The 23,705-nt window shown below is 44.3% G+C and overlaps 1 protein-coding gene across 1 annotated transcript in view; it reads right to left on the reverse strand.

Annotated features, from left to right (window-relative positions):
- Nucleotides 1-2,978: 2,978 nt before the first annotated feature.
- The window catches only part of LOC122920244 (tumor necrosis factor receptor superfamily member 14-like), a 36,174-nt gene continuing 15,447 nt past the window's right edge, over nucleotides 2,979-23,705 (reverse strand). The window contains exons 2-13 of the mRNA XM_044269598.1: nucleotides 20,327-20,447; nucleotides 17,367-17,499; nucleotides 14,596-14,707; nucleotides 13,566-13,672; nucleotides 12,837-12,884; nucleotides 10,876-10,917; nucleotides 10,450-10,524; nucleotides 7,480-7,514; nucleotides 7,082-7,201; nucleotides 5,463-5,604; nucleotides 5,168-5,207; nucleotides 2,979-3,340 (exon numbers count right to left, since the gene is read on the reverse strand). Of these exons, the coding sequence (XP_044125533.1) occupies nucleotides 5,200-5,207; nucleotides 5,463-5,604; nucleotides 7,082-7,201; nucleotides 7,480-7,514; nucleotides 10,450-10,524; nucleotides 10,876-10,917; nucleotides 12,837-12,884; nucleotides 13,566-13,672; nucleotides 14,596-14,707; nucleotides 17,367-17,499; nucleotides 20,327-20,419 (915 nt within the window). The 5' untranslated portion in view covers nucleotides 20,420-20,447 and the 3' untranslated portion in view covers nucleotides 2,979-3,340; nucleotides 5,168-5,199. The remainder of the gene's footprint in view (nucleotides 3,341-5,167; nucleotides 5,208-5,462; nucleotides 5,605-7,081; nucleotides 7,202-7,479; nucleotides 7,515-10,449; nucleotides 10,525-10,875; nucleotides 10,918-12,836; nucleotides 12,885-13,565; nucleotides 13,673-14,595; nucleotides 14,708-17,366; nucleotides 17,500-20,326; nucleotides 20,448-23,705) is intronic.

Below are 23,705 nucleotides of genomic sequence, written 5' to 3' on the forward strand. Positions count from 1 at the left end.
AAATACTTATTTCACTCAATGAAATGCAAATCAGTTGCTATCTTTTATTTAAAGTTATTTATTCGATTTTCCTTTTGATGTGCTATCTGCCACTGTTACAATAAACCTACCATTGAAATGATACTGTTCTGAGACTTTTCATTTCTTTGTCATTGGACAAACTTACAAAATCAGTGAGGGGTCAAATAATTATTTCCTCCACTGTAGATTAATTACTCAACACGGCCCATTATTCATTTTTATCTTTAAATACTGCCATTGTGAGCATACATGCCGTCAGCTTTATAACATCATAGAAGAAGCCTTTCCCCTTTTTGGATTCTTCTCTAGTACATTCCCAGTAATTGAACAACATTTTTATAGTCTTCCCATTAATAACAGAAAAAGAAGACATTTTGCGGGAATGAACAGTAGTCAAGTGACTCCTGCCCATCTGTCCACAAGTTTAGGCAGCCATTTTGTGAACTAAGCAAGGCATGGTGGGGGCCATCAACAAATCTTCACTTGTGAAGTGTTTCTGTAACCAATAAATATTTGAAGATTGCTAATAACTCTAACTGGCCAGTCCGTTTTTGCGCCGGGGGATGATTCTTATTGTATTCGCATAAAAATCCTCCGTGAGGTTCCAGGACCCTTACCTGAGGAGATCCGCATCCATGGCTGCATACCGACCGCATCTGGGGAACGATAAGTTATTCCCGACACGTCTACAATAGTGTTGTGCCTATATTTCTGCACAACACCCTAAGGTGAGCCTCCAATTGGAGTATCGTCTCGAATCCCTTATCTACGTTTTTTACCCTATGGTGCGCCCCTATTTTGTTTATTCATATAGTAAACAAAGCCTGTGTACACGATTCACTTAGGAACTAGTCATAGTGGACATATTCATTTCGACTGGTATTTAAATATTGTCCATTCTCTTTGGTTTCTGCATACCGTTGCACACAGTAACACTGCTGCAGAAGCTTCTTTTCTAGTACACTGCCCAGTCCATACAGACAGCAGAAGAGAGACGAGACTTACACATTTTCAGCTATATTATCAAGGTGTTTTCCCCCTTTTGAAAAAAACACAACTTTTTTATCTCTATTTTACAACACCATTTGTTAGGTTGCAATATTATTATTAGCTTTTTTTGTTAAGAATCTGCTGTAGTCCACGTGACTACACAGTGAGCAGTATCTCTGAGCTTAGGCTTCACTGTAATGCAGTGGTCACTCAGCTATATAATGGTTTAGGCATCGGGGTTTTACATTTTTTTGCCCGTCACTAAATGTAACTGTCCTTTTAGGCCATTAGCATAGAAATGACCGGACTTCCGGACTATAAAACTCTGATCATTGTGATCATAGAAATAATTAGCGTCCTATTGTGGAATCGCTGATCGTAAACGCTCATTGTTCAATCTTTCGCACTCATTGGGCAGAATTGCTGCTTGTAAGCTTTCCATCTCGCCAGCGCCCAATTCCCCAGTGGATGTAAGCTTTTGTTTGGCTGCCTCCGTTTTCTGTGTGGATAAAAGGAGCACCTTAAAGGCACAGTACATAATGTATGTACAGAAGTAGTATACAACAATACATCCAGCGGTTGATCATTAATAAATAGCAATAAAGATAAACGGAATATTAATACATTTTCATTCCTTTCTCTATTTTCAAACATTTTAGGAAAAAACATAGCCTTCTATTTAAAGGGGAAATCCAAACTATGGTCACTATCTGGTATCAGTGGGTGCATGCAGGCCTTCCACAGCCATTGTGTAGAAAGTTTCCAGTGACAGGGCTTTGGTAACGGTACAGAACACAAAGTCGACCAGGGGCAGATCTCCCGTCACACCTAGTCCATGGTGTCTGAACAGAACCAAAGACCCTTTGCCCCATCAAAACACACACGTATTGTGAACGGCACATACTCTATGTGGAGCCCTCCTACAAATTATGCATGGGCCCCAAATTACACCTACGATTTCTATACCTGATTAGTGGAGGTTTCCCCTGTATTGTTTCAGTGCAGACTATGAAAGTTGTTCCTAACATTTTTTCTTTATAGACACACGAAATCATACAATAAATATAATAGCATCTTCAAAAAATAAGAGCCATAAAAAACGACTGCCTCGAGGGTACCACTTTTGTCATCAAGTTTGAGTCACACTGAGACTCTTTGTGGCCATCATCACAGTAAAATAACAACATTTTACCCGGCACCGACCATGAAATGCACCAAAAGTGGTATTGTATCAAGCAATGCTGTATCTCGGCCATTGAGTTCCACGTTTAGCATTAAAATAAAAAACTTCCCTTTTAAGCCCTAAATTCATAGAAACTGCTATAAAAGTACTGCACAAAAAAATAAAATACTTCATCGAACCATCTCGCAAGCACAAGCTGTTACACATAGAACATCACTAGAAGACATAACCTCTTGCATTTCCCTGATTATTACGTATATTTACCACCACTCTGATCCATGTGAGAAGTTAATGATTGTCACATTCTGGCAGAAGGAGATGAGCAAAAGTGTGACGTAAGCAGGGGTGGGGCTTGGCAAGATTAAGGGGTGGGGCTGCTTAGAGCCCGGGAAATGTAGGGTCATTCCAGCCTTGAAAGAGGTATCATCCTAGAACTTACACCATATAACATCAGTCTAGCTATATGCAGTTTATAGAGTCCTCCGTGTGAGGATGCAGTCCACTTAAGACATATATCATATGAACCATAGTGCTCACCTACCACCTTGCAGTAGGACATTGAGCTTTGGTCCAGGACAAATAATGGTCTTCTTCCTGGAGCTCCTTTTAAGCGGCTACACCAAAGCTTATTAAAACTTTGGGTCTGAGGGGCAATAAGAAAATAGAGGAGCTTAGAACGAAAGGCCCTTTCCTCCCGCCAGGAGAAGGTGGCGGGTGGAGTGGAGCAGAGAAGCCAAATTTCTGTACCGTTTTTTTTTTTTTGCTTCTCAAGTGACCAACAGTGTCAAGTCATTCCAAGTAACATTGGGGGTTTCAGGTCCAATTTTATGAAGCCAGAAAAATAAACTTCTTAGTTGTACTAATTAATTGGTATTTTTTGAGTTTTCAAGCTATTCTCAATATTTTGGCAGCACCCCCCTAGGTCCATTTCCGTCAACTCTTTAAGCAAGGCTCTCATAGAGGCCTGTTCACCCTTTTCATCCCTCCAATGACTGAGTAACTGATAGTTTTGTTCTGTACAGTCGTTGGGATTATTCTTTATTATTTGATCTATGGTAGCTTTATGGTGGCACAGCCTTCGGGCCAGCTGCACAATGTACTGCGGTTGGACGTTGTCAATGACAGTGTAGTGAAACAGCGACCACTCTGGAAGGACAAAAAGAGAAACTGGATTAGAAAACCTCATGGGGTACATGCAGCTTAAGCGACTACAATAATCTTTTGCTTTGCCGTTGTTGTATATGTAGATATGGCCCAAAGCGCAACGTATTAAAATGTTAGCTCTGCGTGTAAACAGTTCATGCAGGGTCTGGTCAGGTTTTTTATGTGGTTTTTGGGTAGTAGTATTTTTTTTTTAATTATATTTTCTCTTTTTATAATCCATACCCGATTTTGGTTTCAAAGACCATATAATAAAAAAGTTATAGTATAGAAATGAATCAAATTGGTGGTGGCTGCTCTCTATGTAGCTATATGATGTGGTGCTGCAAATCCAAAGAGAGGACACCCTACCTCTCGGATGTGGATAATATTTTCAAAAAAGAATGTGAGGACGAGCACTCTCACAATTGGCATACATTTATTGAAGACCTGATATAATTAATCAGTTAAAATGCATAAAACAATAATACAATAAAATAATATACATCTATTCAATTAGCCACAATGGGATGCTCACTGATGTCAAGTGATTTGACAGTCTCGGTCCGTCCTGTGGAGAAAGATGATGATGAAAGACCTGATTGGCCTAATGTCCACAAGAATTCAAACAAGAAATATCACCTGCCATTACCTACCATTACCTACCACATTGGTATAACAGTAAAACTTGAGGAGCTACACCTCTAAGAGTGATATTTCTTGTTTGAATTCTTGTGGACATTAGGCCAATCAGGTCTTTCATCATCATCTTTCTCCACAGGACGGACCGAGACTGTCAAATCACTTGACATCAGTGAGCATCCCATTGTGGCTAATTGAATAGATGTATATTATTTTATTGTATTATTGTTTTATGCATTTTAACTGATTAATTATATCAGGTCTTCAATAAATGTATGCCAATTGTGAGAGTGCTCGTCCTCACATTCTTTTTTGAAAATAGTATAGAAATGAATGGAGCGGCACTGTCCGTGCAGAACACTGGGCCTTAATTGTCACAGCAGGACAACCCCTTTAATTAAAATAAAAAAATTTGCTTTGGAATATCCCTTTTCCAAAGAGTTGGTAATGACACAAGATCACACACATCATTATACCACTGATTGCTGCCGCTGTGTGCGCTTGGTCAACACATTTTTGATCTATATGTAGTTATTGAGCCGCTTCTGGAAACGCAGTAGAGCCACAGATATCATGAGTATCAGATTTTGTGCTTCACTTTACATCCTGTGTCGCTATACCCTCGCTATGAACAATGAATGCTGTTTACTTGGAAATAATTTTTGCACCGTTTCTCAATATATATTTTTAGAAAAAGAGAATGTAAATGAGCTCTAATGCCTATGAGTCAATGTTCATCATTTTAAACAGGACTTTATACATGGATGACTTGCATAATAAATAAGCCAGCATCTCATCTGCAGACCTCTGTTTCGGGGTAATTGCCCCTCATAAGTACAGAGAGTACTGGCTTAATTGGGTGAGACCTCGGTCAGGATTCGAGGAATACAGTATCTCCTTATGGAGAGCTCATAAACGGTTTGAGGAGTCTTAGAGGCCAGACAATGCTCCTCTGGATTTCTGGGAAGAGGGAATGCAAATGAGCTCTCTATAAGAAGATATTGTATTCCCCGAATCCTGACCTAGGTCTCTCACCCAGTTACTGTAAGCCACTTATCAGCCCACCCCACCAGAGTATGAGTAAGCAATAACAGCAAGCAGACACACCATGATCAGTACATTAGCAGAGTGGACCTCCCCTTAACACTAGCACAGACACTAATGCAGGCATGTTGTCCATCTAATACCTACGTTTATCACATGGCTGCGGCTTTTTACATTCTTCACACTCCTGCAAAGAAGAGAGAAAAATAATGCCAATGCTGATTGTATTAATAATTAACTGTAGAGGTGTTTCTACACCTACATTTAGGAAAATGGTCTGCAACCTGTGGTTCTCCAGCTGTATTGACACTACAACTCCCAGCATGGATGGAATTTGTAGTTTTGCAACAGCCCAAAAAAAAAAAACGCAGGCTGAAGACCACTGCCTCAGAGAGCATTATTCTAATCAATATGATGTATAAACGGGTAATATATGACTTACTGTCCCCCAGCTTTGAGCTTCCTTCACACTCCACATCGCTCCCTAGAGACTCTACAACACTGCTCTCCCCAGGTTCTGTCTCAGCTCCATTTACATAGGGGGCCGCCCTCACGTTCATCGCGATTTCAACGTTCCTGTGTTCCTGGAACGGACAATTGGATCATCATTTATATACAGCAGTGGCAAAGCTCGATGGGCTTGAATGCAAAATCTACATCAGGGCCCCACAAATTATCACGCTTGCTATTTTACGTATATTCGCCATCAAGGACCCCATCGGCCTCTGGGCCCAAGTTTACATGCAAAATGTGCACCAATGCTTTTCAGCGACTACATTCATTTTCCTGCTTGACCTGTACATGTACCACAAGGGCGGGAGGCTGTTTAGTTCCCGTGCCGACATCGGTAGCAGCTGTAATATACCATATACAGGGTGGCCCACGAAAAAGTAGCCTGCCTCCAGCGATAGTATGACAAGATGAACGAGCAAGTGGATTGTTTTTTATTTTATTACCCACAAGTCACAAAAGATGCTGAAAGTGGTCCCCTTCAGGTCTCTGCGTCGTTGGGCAGGTCAGATTCTGTCAGCTGATACTGCTTGTGACGCTGCGGACGGTGTTTGTGATGTTTTACTTGCGTTCATCCAGGGGATGCGGATTGTTAGTGAACACTTTCTGTTTTAAATTTCCCCATAGATAAAAATCACATGTGGAGAAGTCTGGGGAAGGTGGCGGCCATAACCCCTCACTCACAGTTCGCTCCTCCGTAAACAGTTCATGAACCCGTGAGATATTGGAGACCCCCCTGTATAAGCATCTAAGGGGTTAGATGACCAGAATTGGCGTTATCTTCACTCCCCAAAAAATTTAAGTCCGTAAAATGTCACCTCATATGGCTATGTAGGCGGAGAAATACGTGTATGGCTCTTAGCGCCCTATTACAAGGGCAGATTATTGTTAGGCCTTATGCACACGGTCGTTGTTTTGGTCTGCATCCGAGCCACAGTTTTGGCATTCACTTCAATGGGGCCGCAAAGGTATAGGTATAGGGACGAGCGATGCATTAGCAATGTAATAGCAGTGGTCTCCTCCTCCAGCGAGCAGGCGACTGATGGGGGCGGGGGGGACACTTCCCTCCCGACAACCGTCTGCTCTATCTGCCCTTGTAATAGGGCCCTTAAAAACAAAAAGCGTCCTGAAGGCTCAAAATTGGCAAGGTCTTTAGGATTTAGTAGTAATTTATTAGATATCAGCTTCAAGGAAAGTCTTCCTCATTGGAGGCCTTGCTTTACACATCCATGTAATGCTTCATTTCCCCTCTAGAGGCTCTGTAGAAAAACAGAACCTTTTAAGTTCCACCACTGATTACATCTGTGCAGGGGGTCAGTGTGATCAGCTACTTAATCTGGAGAAGGAGCACCCCTCCATCATACATCGCACATTGTGCAGCAGCCCCTGATTTACAGTGAGTGTCTGTACACTGTGAGCAGGTACTTTCCCTGTTTCCAAGAAGCATGTGCTATTACTATTAGGAAGCTATATCTTTTAGATAGGATAGGATGTAGCTTCTGGCACAAGTGACATGGAACACTGAGAACAATATCTACACAGGAAACATACGGTAATCATGAGCCTCTGGCATTCTGGGAGTTCCTCTTCTCTGCAGTTCTTGCCTTCAGTGTGGATGGAGTCTGATGAAGTGTTTGTACTGTTATTCTTAGTGCCGCCAATGAGAGAGTTCTGTATTAAAAGAAATGGAGGATGCAAGTTCACAGGGAAAGCCGAGCGTGCAACACCTTATACTAGCATCTCTAATCACACATAGCACATAGCAATCAGCACTCTGCACAGTTTTACTTTATCCCATAGCACCATGTGTATGTGAATAGTGAGAATCCATGTAGCGCACACTCTGCCTTTTATATTTTCTATATTATAATGTGGCAGGTAATTTTAGGAGAGGCTTCATCTGCAGGGGATGAAGCACTGTGTTATAGATGAGAATATCCACTGCTCACCTCAATATTGTCTTTAGGTTTATCTTTCACTTTTCCTAAAAGAAAGCAAATAGAGACTGGGATTAAGCCTTCACCCAAGCCTCCATGTACAGTTCAGTCTGTGGTAAAGTCTATCAGCTAGTTATCAGATTCATATCTATCTGTAAGGGTTCCTGCACACTGCTGTAACCATTTTTACGATCCGCGAAACATGAATGCTAGTTGTGTGCATTCCGCATTTTGGGGAATGGAACGTCCTGCCCATAATAGAGCTTGTCCTATCCTTGTCTATATCTATCTGTCCTATCTATCTATCTATCTGTGTGTCAGTGGCTGAAAAATATATATACAGTTTCAAGAAAAAGTATGTGAACCCTTTGGAATGATATGGATTTCTGCACAAATTGGTCATAAAATGTGAACTGATCTTCATCTAAGTCACAACAATAGACAATCACAGTCTGCTTAACCTAATAACACACAAATAATAAATGTTACCATGTTTTTATTGAACACACCATGTAAACATTCACAGTGCTAGTGGAAAAAGTATGTGAACCCTTGGATTTAATAACTGGTTGAACCTTTTTTAGCAGCAATAACTTCAACCAAACATTTCCTCTAGTTACAGATCAGACGTGCACAACGGTCAGGAGTAATTCTTCACCATTCCTCTTTACAGAACTGTTTCAGTTTAGCAATATTTTTGGGATGTCTGGTGTGAATCGCTTTCTTGAGGTCATGCCACAGCATCTCAATCGGGTTGAGGTCAGGACTCTGACTGGGCCACTCCAGAAGGCGTATTTTCTTCTGTTTAAGCCATTCTGTTGTTGATTTACTTGTGGACAGATGGCCTTAAGTTCTCCTGCAAAATGTCTTGATAAACTTGGGAATTTATTTTTCCTTCAATGATAGCAATCCATCCAGGCCCGACGCAGCAAAGCAGCCCCAAACCATGATGCCCCCACCACCATACTTCACAGTTGGGATGAGGTTTTGAGGTTGGTGTGCTGTGCCTCTTTTTCTCCACACACAGTGTTGTGTGTTTCTTCCAAACAACTCAACTTTGGTTTCATCTGTCTACAGAATATTTTGCCAGTACTGCTGTGGAACATCCAGGTGCTCTTGTGCAAACTGTAAACGTGCAGCAATGTTTTTTGTTTAGTGTTTTATGTATTGTATATTCACTAACAGGGATGTTAGGCTATGCCAGAGACTTTTGTAAGTCTTTAGCTGACACTCTAGGATTCTTCTTCACCTCATTGAGCAGTCTGCGCTGTGCTCTTGCAGTCATCTGTACAGGACGGCCGCTCCTAGGGAGAGTAGCAGCAGTGCTGAACTTTCTCCATCTATAGACAATTTGTCTTACCGTGGACGGATGAACAGCAAGGCTTTTGGAGATACTTTTATAACCCTTTCCAGCTTTATGCAAGTCAACATTTCTTAATCGTAGGTCTTCTGAGAGCTCTTTTGTGCGAGGCATCATTCACATCAGGCAATGCTTCTTGTGAAAAGCAAACCCAGAACTGGTGTGTTTTTTATAGGGCAGGGCAGCTGCAACCAACACCTCCAATCTCATCTCATTGATTGGACTCCAGTTGGCTGACACCTCACTCCAATTAGCTCTTGGAGATGTCATTAGTCTAGGGGTTCACATACTTTTCCACCTGCACTGTGAATGGTTACATGGTGTGTTCAATAAAAACATGGTAACATTTAATTCTTTGTGTGTTATTAGGTTAAGCAGACTGTGATTATCTATTGTTGTGACTTAGATCAGATCACATTTTATGACCAATTTGTGCAGAAATCCATATAATTCCAAAGGGTTCACATACTTTTTCTTACAAATGTATATCAATCTATAGCTTATCTATATATCTATCTATTTCATATGCGTGTATCTCCTATCTATCTATCACGGTTCGCTGTGACAGTTTGGCCGTGTAGGCTGGCTTCATGCCCTCTCACAAACTGGCTGCAGGCTGTCTCCTGTGTATGCTGGTTGCTTGGGGCTGCGGTGTTTTGTGGAACTGCTGCCTGTGAATGTTTGCTCTCCCCATGTCTGCTTCTCTGTGCAGTTCTCATCACTGTTGCCGTGCTGGCTGGCTGCAGGCTCCCTCGTGTACTGGCTGCAGGCTGTCATCTGTGTTTGCTGGTTGCTTGGGACTGCATTCTGGCTGCGGTGTAGTGTGTGAACTGTGGCCTATGTTTGTGGATTTCCGTGTCTGCATTTCTGTGGTTCCTGTCTCTGATGCCGTGCAGGCTGGCTGCATGCGCTTTGTGTACTGGCTGTGGGTGTTCCTATGTATGCTGGGCTGTCTGCAGATAGGCAAGGTCCTTGTGCTCTGCTAGGTTCCTGATATTCACTTGTGTTCCTGGATTCTGCTACCTGTCTGATACCTACCTGCTTGTCTTGACTCTCCTGTTGCTGACCCCGGATTGCCTGACCTGTTCCTGTGTCAGTCTGCCCTGACCTTTTGCCTGTCTGACTACGCCTCTGCCTTATCCTTCGATCCTGCACTATTGCTCCTGGTAACGACCCCGCCTGCCTGACTACGCCTGTACTTCTGGTACCTTTCTCAGCTACCTCCTGGTCCGCTTGGACCAGCTGCCTCGTGTGACTATCCTCCTCAAGAGGTAGCGACCTGGTGTTCCCCTCGGGAAAGTCTATCCCCACTATCAGGGGTACTGTGAAGAATCGAGGGGTTCACTTAGACAACACCCTTAGAGGAGGTAGGACACGTGGCACAGTGAGTTCACACCCGCTGGTTCGTGACACTATCTGTCTATATCTATCTATCTCATATCTATTTCATAGCTATCTCTCTCTACATCCCTTTCTCTCTCTATACATATATATCTCATATCTATCTATTGATGTCTGTGTTTATATCAGTCCACTCTAAAGTATGAAAAAAAATTCTTAAAGAATTCTGTATATAAAGACAGACATCCACAAACAGTTTTTCTTGTGAGCTTATTACTTACTTTTGTGACGAACAATGAGGAGGAGGATGATGATGGCGAGGATAGTAGCCACCACTGGTACTGCTATAAATGCAACTGCGAAATAAGGGAAAAAAATAATATTGTTTATTGCTTTTATATTACACATATATATTCCAGAAAGAATATTTGTGGTCATCATTTTCTGTCCCAAAAGAACTTACAATGCGATTTCTAACAGATCCATTTCATATAGGTGTCATGTAATAGATAATATCCAGTTAATATGTAACAGATAATATCCACAGATGGTATTGAACTCATTAGAGTAGCTGAAGTATTGGGTTAAATGTTTGCTTACTATATAGGAACCTGCTTAAGTCGCAATCTCCTTAATGCACCATTCAACACCGTCTTTAGACGTTGTATTTTAAGATATATTTTATACATTTGATCCTCTTTACTGACCTGATTTATATCCTGATGGGTCATCCGGGGGGTCAGTTGACACTAAAAAAGTGCATTAAAGAATGAGCCTAACAAAAATATTAACATAAATGAGCGCACAAGTCTATATGCATCCCCTGGTGTCTGGTCCGCGGTAGGTTCCACCACCTCTCCTGTTTTGGCACCTGATCTCGACCACTGCTCCCAGATTAACCAGCTCCTGTCCTCCCCTGCCAGAGGGTGCATAGGTACGAGCACCCAGTGTAGTGAGTGTGTTTTATGTTTTCACTATGTGTGCGATCATGTATGTTGTGATTGTGTAATGAGCTTGTGAATATACAGTGACTACACTCTGTGGGTGACACACAGGAAAATTGTATACAAATAATATACAAATTGTCCCAAACAAATAATATAATATAATGAGAAACATGCCTGGTATGAAGTGGTCAGGTGGTGGAGGCCACCGCAAACAATAAAACGTTTGCACTGGACCCAGCAATGATTTAAAGGGATTCTGTCACCAGGTTTCACCCCCTCCAGATAAAAATATGGTTATGTGCATATGTTCAGGGAGCTTTAACCATTCCGAATGTGGTCTTATAAATGTAATCTGTAGGCTCATTTTGCTATATAAAAAATCCGCTATTACTAACCTGTCTTTAATAAAAATAAGGTGGCCAAGGGGATGTAAATGGCTCCAAGCTGCCCCCTCCCTCCTCCCTTCTCCTGCTGCTGTAAGGTTGCTGTGACGCCTCCTGCTCTCCGTCCCTCTCCCCTCCTCCTGCTCTCCCTCCCTCCCCCCTCCTCCTGCTGTAACATCGTAATGTTACAGCAGGAGGAGGGGGAGGGAGGGAGAGCAGGAGACGTCACAGCAGGAGGAGGGAGGAGGGAGGGAGGGAGAGCAGGCGACGTCACAGCAGGAGGAGGGGGGAGGGAGGGAGAGCAGGAGACGTCACAGCAGGAGGAGGGGGGAGGGAGGGGAGAGCAGGAGACGTCACAGCAGGAGGAGGGGGGAGGGAGGGAGAGCAGGAGACGTCACAGCAGGAGGAGGGGGGAGGGAGGGAGAGCAGGAGACGTCACAGCAGGAGGAGGGGGGAGGGAGGGAGAGCAGGAGACGTCACAGCAGGAGGAGGGGGGAGGGAGGAGAGCAGGAGACGTCACAGCAGGAGGAGGAGGGGGGAGGGAGGGAGAGCAGGAGACGTCACAGCAGGAGGAGGGGGGAGGGAGGGAGAGCAGGAGACGTCACAGCAGGAGGAGGGGGGAGGGAGGGAGAGCAGGAGACGTCACAGCAGGAGGGAGGGGGGAGGGAGAGCAGGAGGCGTCACAGCAACCTTACAGCAGCAGGAGGAGGGGGGGAGGGGGAGAGAGAGAGAGCAGGAGGCGTCACAGAAGATTATGAGGCGGCGCTGGGCACGAACGGCAGCAGGTGCGGGCGGCAGCTATGAGCCATTTACATCCCCTTGGGCACCTTATTTTTATGAATGACAGGTTAGTAATAGCGTTTTTTTTTTTTTAAGCAAAATGAGCCTACAGATTACATTTATAAGACAACATTAGGAATGGTTAAAGCTCCCTGAACATAACCATATTTTTATCTGGAGGGGGTGAAACCTGGTGACAGAATCCCTTTAAGAGGGCCCTACTTTCTGTCAGCCATGTGCCCTGCCTCTCACCTGAACCCCAGCAATGCACGGCTCTCTAGTAGCCGAAAAGCTAATTTCTGATTTCAGCTTGTGTGTATGTGAATGGAGAAGAAATACACTACACCTCAAAATCAATGCACTTTATATTCTTCTGATTTTAGGAATAAACACACAAACAACAGAAATATGTTGTAGCTCTGTCTGTTTGTCCAGGGGAAAAAAGCAGCACTTTAAAAGGAGCTGCGTACACAACAGCAACACATTCTGCAAGGCCCTGGTCTGTACAGCATCCAATCATAAATATCTTATGCCTAGGATTCTTCTCACTTCACTTACTTGTCCTGTGTCCAGTTGTGTCATTGAATGAACTGGTTTGCATCGGAACTAAGAACGATAAAAGATGGTTACAATCAGAAGTGAATGTAAAAAAAAAAAAAAAAAGATAAAGCACGGGGAGTATTATTGTGTGACACATGGGTGGGTGCTAATCTGAAATAGATAGGACATAACATATGGGGGGGGTTGGGGCAAAGGATGAGAATCCCTTCCTTGGAATCATCTATGAATTGCAAGACACTGTGCCAATGTCATGAATTCCAAGCTTTGGATGGGGAAACATCAGTACCAGTTGCCCCAGAGTAAGGCCTCTTCCACACGATTGTTGTGTACCCGTGACCGTATTGTGGCCCACATACGGCTGGTCCGCAATACATGGGCACTGGCCCGTGTGAACTCTGCATCACGGATGCGGACCCATTCACGGAAATGCGGAACGGAAGCACGGATCGGAAACCCCACGGAAGCACTACGGAGTGCTTCCATGGCGTTTCTGTCTGTGCCTTCGTACTGTAAAAAAAAAATAGAACTGTTTTTTTTTATTTGCGGTGTGGATGGATCCCGGACCCATTCAAGTTGAATGGGTCTCGATCCATCCTGGCCGCCGCACGGACATTGCCCGTGCATTGGGGACCGCAAATTGCGGTCTCCAACGCCCGGAACGGATGCACAACGTTCATGTGCAAGAGGCCTAAGAGGTAGAACAGTAGACGATACCAGTCTGCACACCTATCACATTGGCTTTGGTTGAGGTAGATTCTGGCGGAGAGATGTCTTCACAAACTATGTCTGTAGTTGAGGTACACGGCTTCTTAATGCGTTGACCTTCACCGCACCTTAGGAGAAAGAGATGCTGTGGTTATTCTTCAGGTCAGGCAGTCAGATGTACAGTGTATGTATGTTAGATAATTCCCTGTGCAATCCGTTCTGGCGGCAGTACCCCAATATGGTCTACTGACATACTGTATACAATCCAGTGCCTAATATTACAAGCATCATACAGTACGGCACCCACAGAGCCATACATTGTTCAAATAACACCTCTATACTGGTGTATAAATAACAATGCTATACAGTGCCACCCCTGCCATAAAGCTCACAAACAATATATGATATGACGTTTCAATTCTATGTGCTTCCCGGACCCTGGCCACTAAGCCCTGAGGGAAGGGGGCCCAAGCTGAAATTTTGCACCAGGGTCCATGAGCTTTTAGCTACACCCCTGCATTAGGCCAACAGTTATCCCTCCGGATCCCACCATACACATGCATGCTCAGATCTGTCAAGCACGCTTGTGTTCTGAATGGGACAGGGGAGAAAATTACTGGCGGATAGTTCTGGTCTGAAGGGGCGCCCATACACATCAGATGGTCGGCTGATTCTGACCAAATCAGTGGGTTTGGCTGACTTGTATCTAAGGGTCCATTCACAATGGGGCCAGAATGTGCTGTCCGGATCCGTATTTGCGAATCCGCACTTCCGTTCCGCCAAAAAAATAGAGCATGTCCTATTCTTGTCCGCAATTGCGGACAAGAAAAGGCATTTTCTATGAGAGTGCCGGCGATGTGTGGTCCGCAAAATGCGGAACGCACATTGCCGGTGTCTGTGTTTTGCGGATCCCAAAACACATACGAACGTGTGAATGGACCGTAAGGTGTATGTCCAGTTTTATAGCGAGACCTACTCTTTTTAATAGGCGCTATGTAATTCCGTAAACATGTTACAGTGCATCAAATCAGCATGCCATAATGCACAATACCTTGAACACCGGTTACAGATTTCACAGGGTTCATCAGGTCTACAGTAATATCCAGGTTTGCATTCGCATTTTGCATTGGCTGTCGGGGTGCACTCCTGTACCAAGACTTTATCTGCAATTTAGAAAGGGAGTGAACAGGTGAGCTTACCGTATACAGGTCCTTCTAAAAAAATTAGCATATTGTGATAAAGTTCATTATTTTCTGTAATGTACTAATAAACATTAGACTTTCATATATTTTAGATTCATTACACACAACTGAAGTAGTTCAAGCCTTTTATTGTTTTAATATTGATGATTTTGGCATACAGCTCATGAAAACCAAAAATTCCTATCTAAAAAAAATTAGCATATCATGAAAAGGTTCTCTAAACGAGCAATTAACCTAATCATCTGAATCAACTAATTAACTCTAAACACCTGCAAAAGATTCCTGAGGCTTTTAAAAACTCCCAGCCTGGTTCATTACTCAAAACCACAATCATGGGTAAGACTGCCGACCTGACTGCTGTCCAGAAGGCCATCATTGACACCCTCAAGCAAGAGTAAGACGCAGAAAGAAATTTCTGAAGGAATAGGCTGTTCCCAGAGTGCTGTATCAAGGCACCTCAGTGGGAAGTCTGTGGGAAGGAAAAAGTGTGGCAGAAAACGCTGCACAACGAGAAGAGGTGACCGGACCCTGAGGAAGATTGTGGAGAAGGACCGATTCCAGACCTTGGGGGACCTGCGGAAGCAGTGGACTGAGTCTGGAGTAGAAACATCCAGAGCCCCCGTGTACAGGCGTGTGCAGGACATGGGCTACAGGTGCCGCATTCCCCAGAAACAGCGGCAGAAGCGCCTGACCTGGGCTACAGAGAAGCAGCACTGGACTGTTGCTCAGTGGTCCAAAGTACTTTTTTCTGATGAAAGCAAATTTTGCATGTCATTCGGAAATCAAGGTGCCAGAGTCTGGAGGAAGACTGGGGAGAGGGAAATGCCAAAATGCCTGAAGTCCAGTGTCAAGTACCCACAGTCAGTGATGGTCTGGGGGGCCATGTCAGCTGCTGGTGTTGGTCCACTGTGTTTTATCAAGGGCAGGGTCAATGCAGCCGCTGTCAGGAGATTTTGGAGCACTTCATGCTTCCATCTGCTGAAAAGCTTTATGGAGATGAAGATTTCATTTTTCAGCACGACCTGGCACCCGCTCACAGTGCCAAAACCACTGGTAAATGGTTTACTGACCATGGTATTACTGTGCTTAATTGGCCTGCCAACTCTCCTGACCTGAACCCCATAGAGAATCTGTGGGATATTGGGAAGAGAAAGTTGAGAGACGCAAGACCCAACACTCTGGATGAGCCTAAGGCCGCTATCGAAGCATCCTGGGCCTCCATAACACCTCAGCAGTGCCACAGGCTGATTGCCTCCATGCCACGCCGCATTGAAGCCTCCTGGGCCTCCATAACACCTCAGCAGTGCCACAGGCTGATTGCCTCCATGCCACGCCGCATTGAAGCCGTCATTTCTGCAAAAGGATTCCCGACCAAGTATTGAGTGCATAACTGAACATAATTATTTGAAGGTTGACTTTTTTTGTATTAAAAACACTTTTCTTTTATTGGTCGGATGAAATATGCAAATTTTTTTAGATAGGAAATTTGGGGTTTTCATGAGCTGTATGCCAAAATCATCAATATTAAAACAATAAAAGGCTTGAACTACTTCAGTTGGTGTGTAATGAATCTAAAATATATGAAAGTCTATTGTTTATCAGTACATTACAGAAAATAATGAACTTTATCACAATATGCTAACTTTTTTTAAAAGGACCTGTATATATTCAGTGCTAATTCTAAGACTATGAAAGGCTTTTAACTTTGTATGTACAGATTAGGGTGGGTTCACATCACGTTTTTCCCATCCTTTTAACACATACAATGGCATCCATTTACCATAGAGTTCCAAGTTGTAAAAAAAAAAAAAACGTGTAGGGTTTTTTACCATTGCAAATTTTTTTTTATTTTTTTTCCCTTGACTGTGCAGGATACAAGAACGTGGTGTGCTGTGTTTTTGTATCGTATACATCAAACGGAGGCTTAAATGTGATGTGAACCCACCCTTAGATGTTGTACCCCAATATTTCTAAGCTAGTTTCTGACCAACAGCCTCCTCCATGGCAGAGAATGGAAAACCTAAGAGGAGGCGCTTGCATGGTTCATTGAGATGTCAAGGCCCAGCAAGTCTCATGGCAATCTAGGTAGACATACTGGGAAGATTTATCAAACTTGCTTAGTTGCCCATAGCAACTAATCACATTCGACCTTTCATTTTTTTTTTACAACTACTTTTGAAAATGAAAGATGGAATCTGATTGGTTGCTATGGGCAACTTAGCAAGTTCTACTTTACACCAGCTTGATAAATCTCCCCCATTGTTTACTTGTGAAGCCAAAGTTAGGGTATATAGTGGGCCTTTGTCACCTAAGGGCCCATCAACTCCTAGAACCAGTGGATTGTGACTTGCCTTTCACTTGTGCACGCTAGATGGAGTGAATTTTTCTAAAACTAGATGCCCAGAAACGTGCCAAATTGTGCCAGATTTTGGACCATTTTATGGCAAGGTCTACACGCAATCAAATTAGTAAATGTGGACTAATGTATACATGGAGCTGGCTACACCCTGACCTCCCCTCCCCTCGGGCACTGTGGTAGGGTCCAAGTAATTGGATCTTCTGCGATCTGCTTAAAATATTCAGGTTGCCAAATGTTTTTCTTGCATTAAATGCACATTACCATCTTTACAGATGAGACAAGGTAAGCACGACTCCATTCCACTGGGGGCGGCAGTAAAATGTTCTCCCGGAGTACAGTTCTGACAGACGCCACGGGCATGGTTTACAGTGCAGTGGGTAGATGACGCTGGTTCCTGACATGAGAGATAATGAGATGCATGCAGATAGTATTACTCCATGTGAAGTCTTATCGATAATCTTCGATTATCAGATGCATGCTTAGAGTTTCACTGCTTAACATGAAAATTATAGTTCCAGTCAACCTCTGTCTGGCATTTTGGAGAGTCATTTAATGGGCATAGCTGTGACTAAACTCAGTATTTCATAGCACACCTGAAAAGTTATTCTACTACCTAGTGGCATCCCTGTTTGCCATCTGGGGCGGATCTTTTCTCTGGCACCCCCTCATACTTTAAAACATTGTGCTCCCCTCACAGTAGTAATACCCGCATTGCGCCTCTTCACAGTAGCTATGCTCTCAATGCACTCCCACACAGTAGTTTTGTCCACATTGTGTCCCCCACACAGTAGTTATCTCCACACTATGCCCCCGACAGTAGTTATTCCCTCATTGCGCCCCATCAAAGTAGTTATGCCCACATTGTGCCCCCATCAGTAGTTATCCCTTCATTGTGCCCCATTACAGTAGTTATACCCACATTGTGTCCCCCTCATAATAGTTATCCTTTCATTGTGCCCCCTCACGATAGTTATTCTTTCTTTGTACCCCCTTCATAGTAGTTATGCCCTCATTGTGCCCCCAACAGTAGTTATGCACTCATTTCCCCCTCACAGTCGTTATCCCTTTATTGTGGCCTCTTCACAGTAGTTATCCCCACATTGTGCTCCCCTCATAGTAGTTATCCCTTCATTGTGCCCCCATCCTAGTAGTTATCCCTTCATTGTGCCCCCATCATAATAGTTATGCCCTCATTGTGCCCCTTCACAGTAGTTGTGCCCTCTCTGTGCCCCTTCACAGTAGTTGTGCCCTCTCTGTGCCCCTTCACAGTAGTTGTGCCCTCTCTGTGCCCCTTCGCAGTAGTTGTGCCCTCTCTGTGCCCCTTCGCAGTAGTTGTGCCCTCTCTGTGCCCCTTCACAGTAGTTGTGCCCTCTCTGTGCCCCTTCGCAGTAGTTGTGCCCTCTCTGTGCCCCTTCTCTGTAGTTGTGCCCTCTCTGTGCCCCTTCTCAGTAGTTGTGCCCTCTCTGTGCCCCTTCGCAGTAGTTGTGCCCTCTCTGTGCCCCTTCGCAGTAGTTGTGCCCTCTCTGTGCCCCTTCGCAGTAGTTGTGCCCTCTCTGTGCCCCTTCGCAGTAGTTGTGCCCTCTCTGTGCCCCTTCGCAGTAGTTGTGCCCTCTCTGTGCCCCTTCGCAGTAGTTGTGCCCTCTCTGTGCCCCTTCGCAGTAGTTGTGCCCTCTCTGTGCCCCTTCGCAGTAGTAGTGCCCTCTCTGTGCCCGCTTCACAGTAGTAATGCCTTCTCTGTGCCCCCTTCACAGTAGTAATGCTCTCTTTGTGCCCTCTCAGGGTTAATAAAATAAATTAAAATAGTAACTATACACCTTGTCCCATTCCTAATGATGAGATCACCTCCAGCACTCCTCTGCAGGCACGGATCACGCTGCAGCAGTGTGTGGGAGGAGCACAGGCAGATTCCTGGGCTTGCAGGCTCCTCTTACACAGTCCGGCAGTGAGCTCTGTGCCCACTCTGTGAAGCAGGGAGCAGACGGTCTGGAAGAGGGAAGGAGCATGTGGAGCTGAACGATCAATAAGTTAAAGAACAGCTGGCATCCAGGGCGGACTGCCACCCTTTGGCACACCACTGCTCCTACCTAGTCTATGGGATCACTTTAAAGAGACAGCTGTTGGGGGCTCGTTGCCCTGTTGTATGTGGTAAAGTGCCAGGGACACTGACACTAGTGACCGTAGGGTGCAGGGTTTGGCCACCAAAGAGCTTGGAGTTGTTTCCTTTTCAGTGTCCTGAGGCCCATTCTCATCCACCTTATTTTGGGAGGGGGGGGGGGGGTCCTGCACAGGTTCTTGTCACCCATTAGCCTAGGGCGTGTACCACACAAGGCTGGTCCTCACTCTCCAAGGACCCACAGCAGCTGCATGGCCTTCCTCTATCTTACTTAAAGACGGCTTATCAGCAATTTATTTTGATTAATGTAAAAAACTGAAAATCAGACATCTCTTTCTAACAAAGCTAGAACCAGACCTGTATTTCACATGGATCCAGAGATCTCCCCATTCATTGCTCTGACAGATTTACATCAGGCTCACAACATGGGGATGTGTTTTTTCTGCTGGCGCTATCGCCCCATCACAGACCAGAAGGCTGCTGAAGGTTGAAACAGAGCACGTGCGGCCTTCTCCGTGAGCCGGACAAAGAAATAAGCAAAAATAGCAAACACCAGATGGCGCTAGACAGATTTTATTTCACATTTTATTGAATAGCTAAATAAGTGACTATACCAAATTTTTAATTACATGCAATTAAAGAAGTATTCAGGTCCAGGTGCTGGTTTGAAAACTGTAGAATATTTTTAGTGGGACAACCCCTTTAATAGGACGACTCCCTGCAGGAATCATGTCTGAATCCCATAAGGGCTCTTTCACACGGGCGGATGCCGTGTGGGTAATCCGCTGCGTGAAAGCGTGCCAATCCCCGCTCCGGACAGCAGAGACACGAAGTGTTAACATGATTGATAATGCTCCGTGCCTCTCTGTGACCTTTTCACTACAAAATCACAGTGAGATAAAGTTGTCACAGGTCCTCTTAAAGTCGTTGTCCCTTCTGCACAGTTATGGTATGAGTGCCATCCTTGTCATTCACTGCTATAGCACCTCAGAAAAAATTCCCCTAGCAGTGAATGGAGAAAGCTGGGCATGTGTAGCATGCTCTCCATTCACTGCCAAGCCCTGCTCTTGAGATAGTACATTCCTATGTACACCCAGAAGAATTTTACCTGCCGGACAGGTTCTGCAGCACTTTCCCATGTGCCAATATTCATCTTCGTAGCACTCCTGATCCCGTGAAGTCCTGTTATGAGCATCACCATGGAGATGTGCTGGTGACGCAGGTAAAATCTGTTACAGAAGAGATACATACAGGTTACAAAGCTGATATGTAACACTGTGCTCCCTGTGACCACTCTCCACCAGTCCAGGGATTATAACACTCTATGTAGTGACCACTTTAAGGATTACACACCGAGCCTGCATGAGCCGTTAGCAGGTGGGGCATTGTTGGTTAAGGTTTGGTTCACACATTCTAGACCCAAGGTGCTCCCTGGATGTGGCTGAAAACTGCATGCATAACCGGCCTCGCCTTATCCATAGTACATCTGGAATGTGTGAACCAAGCTTAAAGGGGAAGTTGTTGACCACTTAAGACACTCTCCACCTTTCTGTAAAAAAAAAAAAAACCTGAGCCTGTGGTCTTTAATTCCTTCCTTGTCCAAAAGAAACTACAAGTCACGACCTGCATATGACCTTGGAATCGCCTTTGATTTTAACCTAATACTTGACATGTCAACCACAGAGCTTTTAACATCACTGATACTTCAGAATGTGAATGGGAGATTCCGACCTATATTCAAAGGTGTCCCAACTTCCTAGAGCTTGGAATTAGAGTACCCAAAATGGGGCTTTGGCTAAACAGGGACGCTGCAACCTCTGCACACACCTTTTTGCGTGGGTCTCAGTTGACGAATCCTCCCCCAACAATGTCAATTGAATAAAAATCCCCCTTATGCTCTCACCCGCTCTTCTCTTAAGAAGGCAATTAGACTAGACCACCAGTACTCTCTTGGTTCGAAGAGCTATTAAACCAGTCACAGTACCCTTCCAAGCAAATCTCTACCATTTCTCACAACCTACCCAACTCTGAGTTCCCTTCTTTGTATTTTATTAAAGAATGGGAAAGGGACATGAAAGTGAAGTTCACAGACTGTGAAATACAGGAAATACTGCTAGCTCCCAAGCTCACCTCAAGATGCACCACCATTCAAGAGAATGCCTACAAAGTCTTAACCAGATGGTACCTAACCCGTTAGGCCTCTTTCACACTACCGTTTTTTTTTTCCCGTTTTGCGGGCTGTTTTTTGCGTTCCGTATTTCAATGGGTCCGCAAAAAAAAACGCAATGTACTCCGTATGCATTCCGTATCTCCGTTCCGTGCAAAGATGGAACATGTCCTATATTTGGCCGCAAATCACGTTCCGTGGCTCCATTAAAGTCAATGGGTCCGCAAAAAAAACGGAAAGCATACGGAAATGCATCCGTATGTCTTCCGCATCCGTTCCGTTTTTTGCAGAACCATCTATTGAAAATGTTATGCCCAGCCCAATGTAATTACCGTATACTGTATATGCCATACGAAAATCGGAACCGAAATGGAAACACAACGGAAACAAAAAACGGAACAAAGGATCCGTGAAAAACGGACCGCAAAACACTGAAATAGCCATACGGTAGTGTGAAAGAGGCCTTAAGCCCCTCTATCGCTGTTAACCTTGTGATGTGCAAACACCAGCGCCAGCCCGTACAATGCTTGTACAATGGATGCCATTAAGTGACGCATGCCCATTAGGTTGAAGTATACCGCTGCCCACAGCGCTGGTGTTCGCAGGCACATACTGTAGACAGGCACGTCACACGGATACTGGGCAGGCGAACAGCGATAGAGGGGAGGAGTTTTCGCTGAGTAACGCTGGTTAGACCTGGGACACTTGCAAACCCTATTTGCATATGGTGTGAACTTCATTTATGGAACATTGCTGCTACAGAAGTGGTAAAAAAAAGGTACAATGTGTTTTCGATGTGTATGAGCTACCGCGTGGTATTAACAGCTTGACATGACTGAAGTTGGTGACGAACTCCCTTTAATTTCATGTTTCCCTTTAACAACGGAGGTTTTAATATAGGTGGAGATCACTACCCCAGGCTTTGGTTTCTTCCCATTACAAACTTTAGCAATTTAACTTAACAACTTTAATGCATAATTTTTTTCACCTAGGGGATTTTCATCATCCGTGCAGAGCCCATAGCAGGCAGGCAAGGAAGTAGGTCTAAATAATGTGTCATCCAAATGTGAGATTGGAATTTTCCACAGTCTTGTCCTATAACATATCGCTACAGCATTGTACAGGGCAGGGCGTAGCTAAAGGCTCATATGCCCTGGAGGAAAAGTACAGCTTGAGGTCTTCATGCAGCTTCTCTTCACAGCCACCAGCCTGGCACTAACTGTCAGCTGCATTGATATCCATGGTGGTCTACGTTAGTGAGCGTGTTTACCAAACTCTGTAGGCCTGGTAGGCAGGTCTGTGACCGTAAGGGCTCATGCACACGACCGTGCCGTTTTTGGCAGTCCGAAAACCGTGGATCCGTCAATATAATGCCTATTCTTGTCCGCAAAGCGCGGACAAGAATAGGACATGTTAAATTTTTTTAGCGGGGCTGCGGAACAGAGCAACGGATGCGGACAGCACACAGAGTGCTGTCCGCATCTTTTGCGGACCCAAACAATGGCCGTGTGCATGAGGCCTAACAGTGTGATTTAGCATCCATGGTGAAAGTGTTGTCAACATTCCTGTTTGTCTAGGGCAGTGAGGTGGTTAATTCCAGGATTCCTGGTTGTTTAAGACACTGTGTTTAATGTAAGGGTCTCTGGTGGTCTAGGTTGGTGAAAGGGTTAATGTTAATATCTCTGGGGATACCAGACTTTACTGTTCTGTAGCAGAAGGGTTAAACCTAGAGCAGGGGTGCACAACCTGCGGCCCTCAATACCATTCTGTGCGGCCCCCAACCATCTGGTAACAGACTTGTATGTCTATGTCTTTTAGCTGCTCACATATATCTTTCATGTATTCTCCCATTACATGGAAATTCTGGAGATGTAACCAGACATTTATAGTATATACTGTATGTACAGTATGCCGTAAATACAGTATTTCAGTTTGTAATACCCCTTTAACTTATTTTCGGCCCTTGGATTTCTTCAGTCTGACAATGTTGCCCCGCAACCAGAAAAGGTTGTGCACCCCTGACCTAGAGTGTTAGGGCCCCTGTCAGGTTTAGGTCATTTAATGTTGAGACAGATGGTGGTAAAAAGTAACATTGCTGCATTTTTGGGTTTTAAATTTTTTTTTTGTAGGGGTTTTGTGTGGTGTTTTGTTTAGAGCGATGGTTGTTAGGGTGGTGGGAATAGGTTCTGAGAATCGTTAGGGGACAGGGGGGGGGGATCTCATAGGATCCTACACATTCTAGACACAACTGGGAGGTTGCAAATGCAAAAAAGCTAGAAAAACAATGGAGGAGAGCACTTATAGCAACCATAGGTATAAA

The sequence above is a fragment of the Bufo gargarizans genome, chromosome 10 (genome assembly GCF_014858855.1).
Source record: "Bufo gargarizans isolate SCDJY-AF-19 chromosome 10, ASM1485885v1, whole genome shotgun sequence".
Taxonomy (NCBI): domain Eukaryota; kingdom Metazoa; phylum Chordata; class Amphibia; order Anura; family Bufonidae; genus Bufo; species Bufo gargarizans.